General features: G+C 45.4%; 1 protein-coding gene across 1 annotated transcript in view; it reads right to left on the bottom strand.

The window, feature by feature from the left end:
* The window catches only part of SCGN (secretagogin, EF-hand calcium binding protein), a gene marked incomplete at its 5' end in the record, with an annotated part of 17412 nt that extends 15394 nt beyond the window's left edge, over positions 1 to 2018 (bottom strand). The window contains 3 exons of the mRNA XM_009582689.1: positions 789 to 845; positions 1554 to 1643; positions 1926 to 2018. Of these exons, the coding sequence (XP_009580984.1) occupies positions 789 to 845; positions 1554 to 1643; positions 1926 to 2018 (240 nt within the window). The remainder of the gene's footprint in view (positions 1 to 788; positions 846 to 1553; positions 1644 to 1925) is intronic.
* Positions 2019 to 14093: the final 12075 nt, after the last annotated feature.

Genomic DNA, 14093 nt, shown 5'->3' with positions numbered 1-14093 from the left:
GGCCTGTATCAGAAATAGTGTGGCCAGCAGGAGTAGGGAAGTGATCATGGCCCTGTACTCGGCCCTGGTGAGGCCGCACCTCGAATACTGTGTTCAGTTTTGGGCCCCTCACTACAGGAAAGACTTTGAGGTGCTGGAGCACGTTCAAAGAAGCTGGTGAAGGGTCCGGAGAACAAGTCTTATGAGGAGCGGCTGAGGGAACTGGGGTTGTTTAGCCTGGAGAGGAGGAGGCTGAGGGGAGACCTTACCACACTCTACAGCTACCTGGAAGGAGGTTGTAGCGAGGTGGGGGTTGGTCTCTTCTGCCACGTAACAAGCGATAGGACGAGAGGAACTGGCCGCAGGTTGCGCCAGTGGAGGTTTAGATTAGATATTAGGAAAAATTTCTTCACTGAAAGGGTTGTCAAGCCTTGGAATAGGCTGCCCAGGGAAGTGGTTGAGTCACCATCCCTGAAAGTATTTAAAAGATGTGTAGATGTGGTGCTTACGGACATGGTTTAGTGGTGGACTTGGCAGTGTTAGGTTAATGGTTGGACTCGATGATCTTAAAGGTCTTTTCCAACCTAGATGATTCTATGATTCGATGATTCTATCCCTCCCAGCAGGGTCCCTGCAGCTGTGTCAGAAGGCTGGAGGGTCCCCAGTCCTTAAACTCGCCGTGAGCAACCTAGAAATGCCATTCATCAACCACACAAAAAGGCAGCAAATTGGTAAAGTCGATGGAAAGGCTTCCATTGACATCAGTGAGCTGTAGACCAAGTCCAAACAGACTTGTTAGAATAACTTACTTTGAGCTCGCCAGATGAAATAAATCCACTGCTATCAGCATCGTAACTGCGCCAGATCTGAATGGAGATAGATTGAAACGACCACATAAATATTTCAGTTAATCATCTCCTTGGGTGATAGATCGTAAAGATTCAAATCAGGACTTCCATAATGAGCAAGCATTGCATTATCCAATATTTAATTAATTGTAGACAAAATAAAATAAACTTTCCACACAATAGCTTTTACTCGCATTTGGATGCTGTACATGTGACGTGCTGCTATCACATATTTAATGCAGACACACTGCCTATAAAAGGAAGAAAAGACTAAGAAACCGCTCTGCGTTTCTCACTTAATTTGTACATGCAGCTTCTCTTATTGCCCTGAGTAAAAGTCAAGGCCGTAGACAACCGGCCATTGAACTGCAGAAGTCCCCAGTTTGGGTGTGAAATAAAATTAACTGCAAGCAATCTTGGAAAAATTGAAATTCTGTGCTGGGATACTTAGGGGCAGAGAGTGGAGGGAGACTGGGCACGGTTAAGGAAACCTTATGGGTTTGTGCTCCTCAGCTGGCCCAGCTGATGGAGATTTCCACCTCACACCCTGCCAGGATAATGCGTCAGGGTCAAATGGTATAACCTTCTCTACCTGAACAGGTCAGAACGTGTTTTGCTTCCACAATAACAACATATTTCCCATGCTATGTTCTACGGAGGGTGGAAGTGTACATATTGAAGAAGCTGTTGGTGTGCAAGGGGAAGAGACAATGTGGAGATACAGACCCGCATGAATTCCACACTGTTGTCCAAGGGAGTTTCCCGTCGGAAAAGCAGCAGAAAGTTCTCATCATCCGGTAAGATCATATTTGCAAGCTGGAAAAAAAATGCATAAAAACCGCCCGAAACAAATCCAAACCATGAAAGTAAAGATACGAAAAAATTTGGGTGGCTGCTGACCCAGTATGGGAAATATAAGCTGGGCATGTTGTTGCCTCGGAAATAAACCCCAAACCAAGAGATCTGGCTAAGGTAGTACTCCATGACTCACCTCCTCCCCACCCAGGCTCTATCTCCCATATCTCCCCAGTCTGCTCGAGGTCCTAATTCTCCCTCCTTCTGTAAAAGAAATCCTGGGCTGGGGTTGGGGAGAGATACCTCTTGGATTTGCAAGCGTCTGTCTGTTGTGACATCGTAGGCAGACATGTATTGCTCCTTCATCCTCTGAACTTTTTCTTCTGTGATGGTGTTCTGCCATGGGGAAAACAACACGTGCATGAAGTCTCTCCTCACTCACAGATAACCACGAGGATCGTTGCATCCTTACAGTTGGAGGCTAATGCTTCTAAAAGCCCACAAACACACCACCTTAGATCAAATTTTGGAAATTAGTGCTATGCATAGCTTTGTAGCAACTAAGCTTTCCGTTGGAAGACCAGTGTTTGGAGACCCCAAAATATTTCAGTGACACCTGCTTCTTTAGCCAGCTGTTCCCACTATATCACTGGGATTTGGTTTTGCAGCCATTTCCATGCTGCTCATTTTCATCTTTTTCTCTTCAGGAAGATGTCCTTATCCTTGAACTACATCCTGTAGTTTATTAGATCACCAGCCTTGAGAGGTGTCAGTGGAGCTAGATTGTTGCTTGTTATTACCTGTCAACTGGTTCAAGACCTGGCACCAAGCCCTGTCAGTGTTTCTGGATTAGTAGCATGGGATTTCAAGCAATCCATGTTCCCTTTGCATCTGCTCAACTCCATAATCAATTTATGCATAGTGAGGAGTTTTCAGGACTTGTCAGGTTTTATGTTTTGACAGGCATTGCTGTGACAGGTGAAATACAACGCTTAGGTTCATCAGGCATGATTTCTTTTTCTAAGCAGTAACCTGCTTAGAATGTACTAGGATATCTGGTCTGACTGGGCTACACAAAGTACCATTTCCCCACTCTGGGGACAGGCTCCTGGTCAGATGAGCTTTGTGGCGGGGCTAGGAAGCTCTCCTCGTTGGTCTGTCCCCAAGCAATAGTGAAGTCCAACGTTATCCTCCGCACCCACACTGAGCAGGTCCCAGCTCCTCTCCGAGTCCCATGGGAGATGGCCCTCTCTGGGAGGGGAGGGAGGGAGGAAGATAACCCCGACTGGCACTTGGCATACTTTTGTAGCATTTTTTGCGAAAGAATAAATTAAGTTCTTCCCTACCCCTGAAGAAAAACACTTCAAAAGTTTTATCATCTCTATGTCCAGGTGGAGTTAGGACTATAGCTGTGTCTTCCTGGGTCTTCTAACCCAGTTTCTCGTCCTTTCAGCTACTATCGCAGGCTCATGAGCTTGTACAATCCCTTTCCTAATACTGTGACACAAGACCATGAGTGACTTTCTCCAAGTTACTCAGTGCATACATCAATGCAGCCTGCCTCAGAAACTAAGCAAATATAAATCTCTTAGGAAAGGACACTCTCTGTTGCCCTGTCCTGGCAGAGTGAACAGCGGGTGTGCATGCTCTGCATGATGCTCTGGATGTAGCACGTCCAGGCCTCAGATTATTCACTGCCTTACGTGCTCCTTTAGGCCCTGATTCTGCAAAGCGTGAACTGGAGCAGCAATTGTGCTGCTCTGCAAAAAGTTGCATGGGGTGGAAGGAGATCTTTCTGTAAGTTTTGTCACCTCTGAGCAGAGTAACATGGCTGGGCTGCACTGACAGCAACTGCAGCTCATGTTCTCACTTCGGATAGGTGTTTGAAACCATTACACTGGAAACTGAACATGCCTTACACCCCAAAACTTCCATGGCCATACCCACATTCAGTAGTAGCCCGGTGACGATAGCAATTTCCAGCTGCTCTCAAGCGGAACTGCTGCACAGCCTTCGCTCAGCAACAGCTGCCACAGTCAGTGACAGAGATGTAGAGACACACTAGGATGTCACAGATGAGGTAATCAAAAAGAAAATAAAGTATCTTCTGCTTAGGCTCGTTAAGCTAAAGTCTATCTTTGCACCCACTTTGTCACCAGCTTTCCCCACATGTTTAGATGTGACTGGTGTCTGCAGCCTTAATTTGCTGCTAGTAATTACAGAAAAAAAAATCTATAGGTAGATGGATATGCAGATAGTATGACTGATCATTTATGGTATAATTTAATTTGCCTTCACCTTACTTCAGAGAAGACTCACAGCTCATGAGCACTTACCTGCACAAAGTCATTATGGACTTATACAGAGATCTTTAATAGCATTGTCAGTGCAGAGGATCCTACACTGAAATCAGGGGAGAAAGAGTTAATCGGTTTTGGATTATAAATGTCATGTCAAAATAACCAAGAGGGAGCTCTACTTAGAACAAGTGAAACTCCTTCACCAAGAGTAATGCAGCACTAGGATGTGCCAGATGATGGAAAATTTGAGGATCTGGGAGTGGTAATGGGAGGATACGAGCACCCACTTGGCTCTTCGTAGGGCAGGTGGGGTGCATCCCCCCAGGGGCATCCTTGGGGGACAGTGCTGAGGGCTGGCAACTCCCAGTTAAGAGGCAAGATCACTGTCCCAGCAGTGTGCTTGCAGGGACATCTTCCCGGGGCCTGCCTGGTGGTGGCCCTGAGTAGGTCCCAGGGCATGGCTGCAGGATGCTCCATCCCCGGGGTGGTGGCCGGTGCGCCCTGTGGGCTGCGTGGCCAGGCGCCCGCACCACTGCCCCGGGTGTGCTCACTGCCGGCCCCGCTGCGTGCGGGCATCGGGGGCACAGCACACCACTGACCACGCACGTATAGTTTTCTTTCCCCTCGGCATTATAAATCGCCCTTGTGCTATTTAAATTGCCTTCCGATGGCACCTTGATGCTTTGCGACACCTCCCCAGCGTTAGGCAAGCCTATCAGTTGCCGACTTCAATAGGCTTGCAAAGTACTCTGAAATTATCCTCCTCCGTGCCCAGTAGGATAAGTTATTTCTGAAACGATAATCATAGCTGATATTTGAAAAGTGAGCTGTGGGGTTCAGACTAGTCATTTGTTAAGAAAGCTTATTGCTCAACTTTGTGTCAGCTATTAACCACCACTCATTTGAGCTTTGTGTGGCAGGAACATTGTTATTTGCACAAAAATAAGACTGCCTCCTTTTTTTTTTAATTTTTAACTGATTTAAACTATGGGATACATCAAGTAAATACCCAAAACACTTACAATATTTACATAGCTCTAACAGCTTTTAGTCCAAGGGGTTACACTACAGTGGAGTTTTCAAATTGGACAATCTCTCTCTGTTCATAAATATTTTACTTATAAAACACAAGTGGTAATGGATCTAGTAAAACCCAACCTTTACTACCGAAGAATAAAAGTGAAGTAAAAGATACTGCACAAACTGGCTTTCCCAAGGTGTGCGCTCAAGGCAAAATAATTTGTATATTACAAATTTTTACACTGAGAATGATGCATCTTGGTTTATGACCATTAGGTTTCAAAGGTGACTTTTATGTTTACCAAAAGTTCCCTAATCCCAGAAGATTAAAAAAAAAAAAAAAAAAAAGATCAAATAAGCCATGCCACTTCCAAGCAGAAACCAAGGTTGGGAGACCTGGTCTCCGAGATCGCCTACTGGTGGTGCAGACCAGTGGCTTGCTCTGATTGCCTTTCCATTCCAAAAACATTTAAAAGGTTGGAAAAAACCTCGCTCGTAGTCTGCATGATTTGGTCCCCTTGTCCAACCAAGGCTGTGAACTGCAGACTCCTGCTGTATTTGCTGACCCTCTCATCTGATTTTGGAGGTCTGCAGCCTGTGGTGGGCAGCCTGGGCGGGTTGCAGGGCAGAGCCAGGACAATGGGGCAGGTGGCTGGAGTTGACAATCCCTCCCTGACGGCTTAGGGAGCAATTCTCTGGCTTGTTTAGATTTTGTTCATGTATGGTTTTGCCTCCAAATCAGGGCTGTGGCATTGCTACAGTGAGGCAGTGACACTGGGAAGCTTGTGAGCGGTGCAGCAGGAGCCTCATGCCTAGAGAAGATCATGCTCCAGAAACAGAGGGAGAAAAGTATTTGGACAAAAGTATTGTTAATGTAATATTCCAGGATTTATGGAGCAGAGGTAGGATTTTACTAGCCAGATGTTGTCCTGGTGCAATGTCCTGGAAGCCCTAGGAGGGGGCACCCCAGCTGGGTCTCTAGGCTCTGCTCAGAAGAAAGGAGGTGGACAAATAGCGAGCAAAGCCCACCAGTGGGGAAATAAAGAGTGACAATATGGGGACTATTAAAATTTTTAAAAGCCTTCTAGATATAGCAACCAATTACAGTCATGTAAGTATAATAAGCAGATTTTTTTTCAAGAGTATTGGTGGTTTGTACAGACAAGATTCAGGTATCCCTAAAAGGGACAAAATAAATATTGCCAGGTAAGAAATGACAGTTGAGGCAGTTTCTGCAAGCAACCAGCTGGTGTGAGAGGGCATTTCTCACCCAGCGCTGGGGAGGGGGCCGAGCTGGGATGCCAGGGCAGTGAGGGACTGCACCGGGGTACCGGCTGGGCCGGGGGGCTACAGGGGCCCCCTCGCTGCCTCGGCCACCCTGCGATGAGGTTGCTGAGGGGAGCCCAAAGGCTTGGCAGCTCGCTGGTCAAGAGGACTGATTTTTTATTCTCTGCCTTTGGGCTCCTACAAATATTTTCTTGCCTCACAGATCAGGGTAAGACCTATGATAGAGGGAGAAAGATCTGGAGCAGAAGAGGAAGAAGGGGAGACCTCCAGGCAGGCACACGCAGGGACAAATGGCATTTACACAGAAACACAGGCGCTGCACGAAGTGCTATGGCCACCGGCTTCCCCGGGAAGTTTGTTTTCCCTTCCTTCCCTTTAATTATTAACTGGCTGTTCAACTACAGATTGCAACGAGCAGGAAAGCCTAAAAACCAAACACGCTCTGCTTTCGAATGCCTCAGGCTCACGCTCCATTTATTCGAGCTCTATGAATTACAGGGGGAGTAATTAAAAAAAAAATACACCACCTTCCTGCTCTGGAAAGCAACTGCACAAATAACACGATGCAACTTCGTGCCTCTTGTCTCTATGAGCTGGGACAGGGGGAAATGGCTTTGCAGCAAGAAAACAGCTGTAGTTGAGCACAGCTTTTTTCATCAGAGCTAATGCTGTCTTGACTATGTTGCCTGTCTCAAGCAGCAGATCCCTCCCCAGTTTCAAAGGTTTGCAAAGCTTTCTCAAGTGTTCACTGCTTGGGCTAAAATTTTGCAGACTTGTTAGCAGCTAGATAAAATTTCCCTTTTGTGAACGCTTAAGTGAATGTTGCATCCTTTCTGGTAGCTGTCTGTATGGGGAGGCTTTTCTTGTCATTCCTTGTTTCCCCTTCTGCATGCACTTCCCTGAGTTTCTGGAGGAGAATTTAATTTAGAGGTAATAGCCCTAATTGACAGAGGAGCACAATTTCCCCTGAATTGCTACCTACTTAAGGCAGACAGCTATAGAGATGCTCATGTTTAGCATCAGTCAACACTGTAATGAAGAGGATTCCCTGCCACAGTCTGGAAAACATACCTGAACTAGGACTTGCCTCCAATTTTGCTCAGGGTTGGGCTGAGGAAGAGTGGGGTTGCTGGGAGAGAAAGTGCTTGGCAAGAAAGGGTCCTGCAGCACAAGTGAACCCCCGGCAATGTCTTCCTGATGCTCATTTAAGGGAAAAAAAACCCCAACCCTCTGCTAATTTCCATGAAATATGATCTTCATTGGCCTATAATGACGATGGGAGCTAGCCTGGAATGGAGAGATGCTTTAACCCCTTTTCGGGTTGCTTCATATTAGTTGTAAAGTTTCAGCTGCCCTGGTCCCTCACAGGTCAGATGCTGCATGGTTTCCAAGAGCCGCTGCATGTTTTCACTGTCCAGTCAAAGAAGAAATCCTTACTACGTACCGTGAGGAGAAGGCCGTGTCATTTCTGTCCTCATAAAAGCACACAGTTTAAAATATTGCTGTGGCTTTGTTCATACATTTCTCAGGGTTAAGGAGTAAATTTCTTACTATGGATGCTCTTCCACTAAGTTTTGCGGAGAAAAGCTTCTATGCTTCAAGTTGCCATAACAAATGAATTTTCTGCTTTCTCCTTTCCATGTCCAGTCTTCATCTTCCCTTTTGTGAAAACCTTTTAGAGGTATTTAGCATCACAAAGGTAATCTGGTTTTTAATACTGTTTGTAATAATGGAAAGGGCATGCTCACGTTTTTTTTAATCTCCACAGCGTTTAATTTTTTTGTTGTGGTTGGTTATAACTCTTTGGAAACCTGGCTGTAATCTGTCTTCTTTGTTAACCCATTCCTTTTATATTGTCGCACTCTTTGCCTCGTGCTGTCTAATTAAACTTTTGCTCCTTAAGGGATCCATGTGCTTGGTAGCAGCTTGCCTTGATGAAAACACAACTATGAGTCATTTGTTTTGGGGGGTAAAAAGTGAATGTATGGAGCAGTGTGGAGCCTTGCCTACTTGATGAAAGGGGACGTCTCATTTGCTGATCAAGACACTCTTGTCATAAATTGATTATTTTTTTCCCTTCTTGACATGATTTTTGGAAGCAAGCCACTATATTGATAAGGGTATAAAAAGCAAGAAGAAACTAAATGTAAGTGACTATTATAGCCTGTTTCTTGAAAAAAAATAAGGCTTATCTGAAAATGCTGGCTTGAGCACATGTTTCTCCTAACAACGTTTCAGCCAAATTTGATAGAAGGGCAAAGGGTCCCAGAGATAGCGGGTTCCTACAAGATCTATGAAAACAAATTATGTCTGCCGAGAAGGCTAGTTGGAAAACAAACTCAACAACTATTACCGTGCCAAAAGCCACACAGTACAGAGAGGAGGCCAACAAAGACCAGATGAGACATCAGTAACGTACACTTTGACCTTAGAAGAACAACCTTTTTTTGGCCAAACATTTCTTCTCTAAATCCCGAAGCATTAAAAAAATGAATCACGTGAATGACTTCATTTCATCCATGCAGTTGTACATTAGATTGCCTGTGTTAGCGTGGGATTTCACCCTGCAGCTCTTGGGCCAACTTCTCGTTTGGGCCAATCTTGCTTACTTAACTGCAGTGCTATCCCTTGAGAATTTGGCCTGTATTTTGGTTAGGATTTACTGTAATCTTGCATGCTACAACAGATGAGCACTTACCCTGTCATTCCGCATTGTGTTTTGGTTCTTTTTTTAGCTCTCATCAGCACATATGTGGGAAATATTTTTTCACGTAGAAGACACCAGCATCCAACAAAGGCTATTACAGCCTTCCCTGTGCCATCATGGTTTTGTGGTTAGGCTTTGAACAGGCTCTTTGTTCTGCCTTTTCCGCTAGGCTGAAAGTTTTTTGAAATGTCTTTAGGCAATGAAAACACATTGTGTCTGTTTTTTCCCCTAGGCATGTTGAGTTTGCATTTAGAGATACTTCCAGGCGCTTGCAGTGCCCTGCCTTAATGTGCAGGAACAGGAGTAGGAACTGGTCAGGCTAATCAAGGCTGACAAAAGCCACACCTAAAGAAATAACTGTATTTGGCAATAATCAGAATCATAGAATGGTTTGGGTTGGAAGGGACCTTAAAGATCATCTAGTTCCAACGCCCCTGCCATGGGCAGGGACACCTTCCACTAGACCAGGTTGCTCAAAGCCCCGTCCAACCTGGCCTTGAACACTTCCAGGGATGGGGCATCCACAACTTCTCTGAGCAACCTGTTCCACTGCTTCACCACCCTCATAGTGAGGAATTTCTTCCTTATATCTAATCAGGATCGACTCAGGGTTTAGATTTCTGAATTAGTCCGGAGGAGAATGCAAGATGAATGCTTTCTGCTAGGGGTCTTCTTGCTGTTGTTGACCTGCTGGTCACGAGAGACCTGGTCTGTGATCCTGGGTCTCTTGGGGTGGTAAAACATAGGGGAAGTCTGCTTTGGATGGCTTTGAGGCTGGCTGATATTTTGGCCATTAAACTTTGTTTGAATTACTAGCTGCTGCATGCCTGACCATACTAAGTTAAACACATAATTTAGATAGACAATACATTGTGCAAGGCAAGGATGAAGTGCAAGAGTAGCTGGAGGCTGCTCATCTTCTTTGGAAGTAAAAAGCAAAGACAAATCCTTTATGGCTGTTCAGGGTGAGCTCCTGAAGATTAACTTCTGTCCCTTCCAGTCGTAACTATCCAGGTGGTTTGGGGGCAGGGGGATTATAACAAGGCTAATACCTCTTCTTGTCTAATTATTACCAGAATATACATACAGTTTCATTAAAACTATAGCAAAGAGTAAGCAAGGAAGATCCTACGTGATCTCTATACGGAAAGAAAGAGGTACGGCAGTGTAAGAGAGAAAGGCAGGGGCTGTAGTTCCTGTTCCAATAAAATTACTTCTTCAGTGCTGAAAAAAACTGCCCTTTTCACTAAGTTTTCACCTCGGCATAAAAACTTTCAGAAAATGCAGGGAAAGGTGTCCATAATGTAGAAGAAAGAGGTTTACGAGTGAGCAGAAGAGAGCACAGGCAGCTCACAGCAGCCACACAGCAGCAGGTTGGAAGCTGGAGGCTCAAATGGTTAAAGAGAAGTCATAGGAGTAATAACGGCAGCAGATGGATAATGCCAGCAGTTCACCGACCTGTGCTGGTGCGTGGCTGACTTATCCTCGATTCTGCCTCATATCCCCCGACAAACCAAACTACAGAAGCCCCTCCAGCTGACGGAGAATTTATATAAACTTTAGTGTCGTAAATCCCCTGTGTTTCACTGAAGACTTATGGATATGTAACACACAGTTGGAAATTGAAGGCATTTTCTTAGAAATTAGAATAGAATAGAATAGAATAGACTATTTCAGTTGGAAGGGACCTACAACGATCATCTAGTCCAACTGCCTGACCACTTCAGGGCTGACCAAAAGTTAAAGCATGTTATTAAGGACATTGTCCAAATGCCTCCAGCATTCGCACATTGCTGGAGGAGGAGAGACAGAAAGCAGCATCTGGGATTTGGGTCGGTTTATTGTAGGTCTACCTTTGTTGCAAAGTTTTCCCTTCCCCCCACTCCCAAATTCTTGATGGTTCAATAAAAGATGATGAATTAGCCTCCCTCGCTGGATGGTATTTCAAGTTTTCTTCCTCGCTCAGAGCCGTCAGGAAGAGCTGTGCCTCCCAGCTTCCCGGCGGGCTCCCTTTTGCATTGTTTTCCCAGCTGCTCCCATCCCCTGGCATTTAGTGTCAGCTGGGGATGCTGCAGAGTAGCTGGGAAGAAAAACAGAGCTGAAGGACTACAGTGGTCATTAAGAAAAATAACAGCTTAGAGAGTGCAGGCTGCAAAAATATAATTATGAAGCCATTCGCTATTCAGGCAGAGACAACTTCCAATGCTGATAACATTATTTATCACTGGTATAGCACTTCAGACACAATCGCTAATTAATCCTTGTGACACATCTGGAAGTTATGCCAGTGTATTACTGTCTCCCCCTTTTGCTGTGCAAGGAAACAGAGATGTTAAGAGCCCAAAGAAGAAGTAAAGGTCAAAAAGAGCACTAAAGCAGAGAGGTGCTCAGTCCCAGCTCACTGCTTTTATCATGAAGGAGACTTCCTTTCTGTAGGATGCTGGAAACTGGTGCAAAGGGGATCCTTTACCCCTTCCACTATAACCACAAGCCTGTACAACAGAAACCATGTGAAAAAGAGAAAAATGGCTCAGTGTTAGACAAACCCATTGAACAAAGGTAGTAGAGACCTTCGTTTAACCCAGCGCTACAGGCGATCCCCATACCTAGGGGAGCAGGGCAGAGGACTGCTCTCAGTTTCCCAGGACAAAGCTCCCCTTGGGTTTTCTGCTGACCGTTTTGTCCCTAAACAACCGTGAGGTCCGAAACCAGACTGCTAGCAAAGGGGAACAAGGCACACGTTGTCTTATCGCTCGGGGTAATACTACTTGAGCGGAAATACTGCCAAAACTAGGTGAGAAAACCAGGGAAGAAAACCAAAACCACTTGAAAGCCTGTTTGAGCACCCTGGCAGTTAGCGAGCACTGTCTTTCAGAATTAGCCTATTTCTTCTGTTTAATAGGGAGAGAGGGAGTTGGTTCTTTCTTCCTTCAATTTGTGTTAAGCTTTTTCTTTTAATGGCAAAACCTAGACAGCAGAAGCAAAGAAGATGCAAGCTAGGTGAGGGTGCCGGTTTAAGCTGGAGTCGTCTGAGCTCTGAGTCACGCGGGGGATGTGCAAGGGCAGCTATGGGCTAGAGTGGGGCTGGAAGCTTCCTCTTGACCTCTCAGCATTAGGAAGCTGCCTGCAGTGTGAGATCCCCGGCTAACCTCCATTTTATCGCCAGCTACAGCTCACTCCAGAGAGCCCCACTTGGAGGTCCCTTGCTCCAGCGACCCGCTGCAGCATTGAGCTCTACGGCCTCATTTTAAGCTTCTCCTTCCACATCTCGTGTTTGCTGCCACTGGGTTCGTTTGAGCGTGCTTTGCGCTGGTGTTTCAATGCCCCAAGACCAGCAGCTCCCAATTTCATCTTTTGTTCCTGGGTAAATGATCATGACCTTTTCATGTTCTCTTCAAATCAGTTTTTCTGTGTCCCTAATGATTTTTAGCGCTTATTGTTGATTTTTTTTTAATTTGCTTTAAATTCTTTTTACGTGCCTATCTGTTCATCTAACCATCCATGCTCTAGAAAGACATTTGTGCAGAAACTGCCCATATTTCAATCCAAATTTACTTGCAAATTAAAGAAAAACATGCTTGAAAAATTATTCACAGCTTCTATTTTTGATTGTAGCCCCAAAGATCCAAGAATCCTAATTGGCTTGTAAGTATAATTCTGATTTTACACTTGATACCCATGAATTTATGCCTTTTATCAGCTACCTTTTCCCTTTTCATTAATTACTTTTTGCTTGAAGGAATTGTTTCATCTCTGTTTTTTGGCACACTCTCTCCTTCCATTTGGAAGATGCTTACTCCTTTTCTCTTCCTAGTTGGGCACACGCTGTGTAGCAAAAATATTAAGCTGAATATGTTCTTTACATACTTCTGAGCAGCTGACCTGAGTGGCAGGATTTCTCCTTCGCTGATGGTGACAGTCAAAGGCAACGTGTGACCTAGAGCTAAGGAAACCAGCCCCTGTAAATTGTTGTGCAACTTCTGGTAGACTGAGATGCAGAGAGTGAGAGAGGGGAAATGCTGCCAAAAATAGGAAAGGAAACCAGGGGAGAAACCAAGAAACACTTGAGAGCCAGGTCTTGACCTTACGAGCAACAGAATTGACTCCTGTTTGGCTTCTAGCCATTTTCACAATACAGACGTACGTCTTCTTCCCAGGTACCATTTAAAATTAATGATAGTGTGTTTGTTAAAAATTGACCTTGGAAAGAAACCTATCATATTAACAAAACTAATCAGCAGTTGCTTGAATAAATCATCACTGTTGTCCTCCCCTTCGCCCCGCCAGACTGTGTGCCCGTGCTTTTTCATTTGTTTCTATTCAACGGCAGTAAATGACTTTCTCTCCAGGCTTCGAACCAGCCCCTTCAGCTGGTGCCAACTGCAGTCGCACCGTGACAGCAGCTGTTGGACTGAAAACAAACGATCGAACTTCTCAGGTGATTGCACTTGTTGTCATACCTACTTAAACGCCACCTTGTTGCCAAGAGAAAAGCTCTTTACCTGGGGGATTGCTAAGGGAGCTAGCAATCAGGGAACAATAAATACAAATCATCTCTCAGCATTACGACCTTTTTACTTGGACTTGATGCACAACTAACGCGGCACGGTACTTACTTCTGGTCCCAGTTTCTCCAGGAGATGATGAAAAAAATTGTCAAGCTCCTTCCCTTCTATGTAACCATTATCTAAATAAAAGTCAAATACATTAATGGTCAGGCGGCACTGCCTGAGCTCTGGGAACCATGTCACGGGCTGCGCACAGGGAGCCCAAGGCTGCATGGTAGGGGTCTCAGCTGGGGCTCCTGCCTGCCGACTCGGGGGGGGTTCCTATTCAATTTGCTCAGTTCACATCTATGTGGGTGCTGGGCACAGCGCTGGGGGGTTCCCTTAGGTGTTTTCCTTACAGAAAACTTTTCAGGAAAAAAACCACCCAGATTGGGAGACAAGAAGGAACAGTAGAAGAAACAGGGAGGTGATGAAAAGGCAAAAATTTTGGGGTGAAAAGGGGTATTTTCATACCTGATATTATGGCATGATGAAGAGGACGAGGGGGGCTCTGAAACACCTGCAGGACCCCGTGGGGGTGAAGCTTGGACGCGCTGGCAGGCACCCGCTCGTGCAGGCACCCGTCCACACGTGCAACAGCCCAGGCACC

This window comes from Fulmarus glacialis, unplaced genomic scaffold (genome assembly GCF_000690835.1).
Source record: "Fulmarus glacialis isolate BGI_N327 unplaced genomic scaffold, ASM69083v1 scaffold988, whole genome shotgun sequence".
In the NCBI taxonomy this organism is placed as follows: Eukaryota; Metazoa; Chordata; class Aves; order Procellariiformes; family Procellariidae; genus Fulmarus; species Fulmarus glacialis.
The sequence above is the reverse complement of the archived record's forward strand: the minus strand, read 5'-3'. Positions and strand labels throughout refer to the sequence as shown.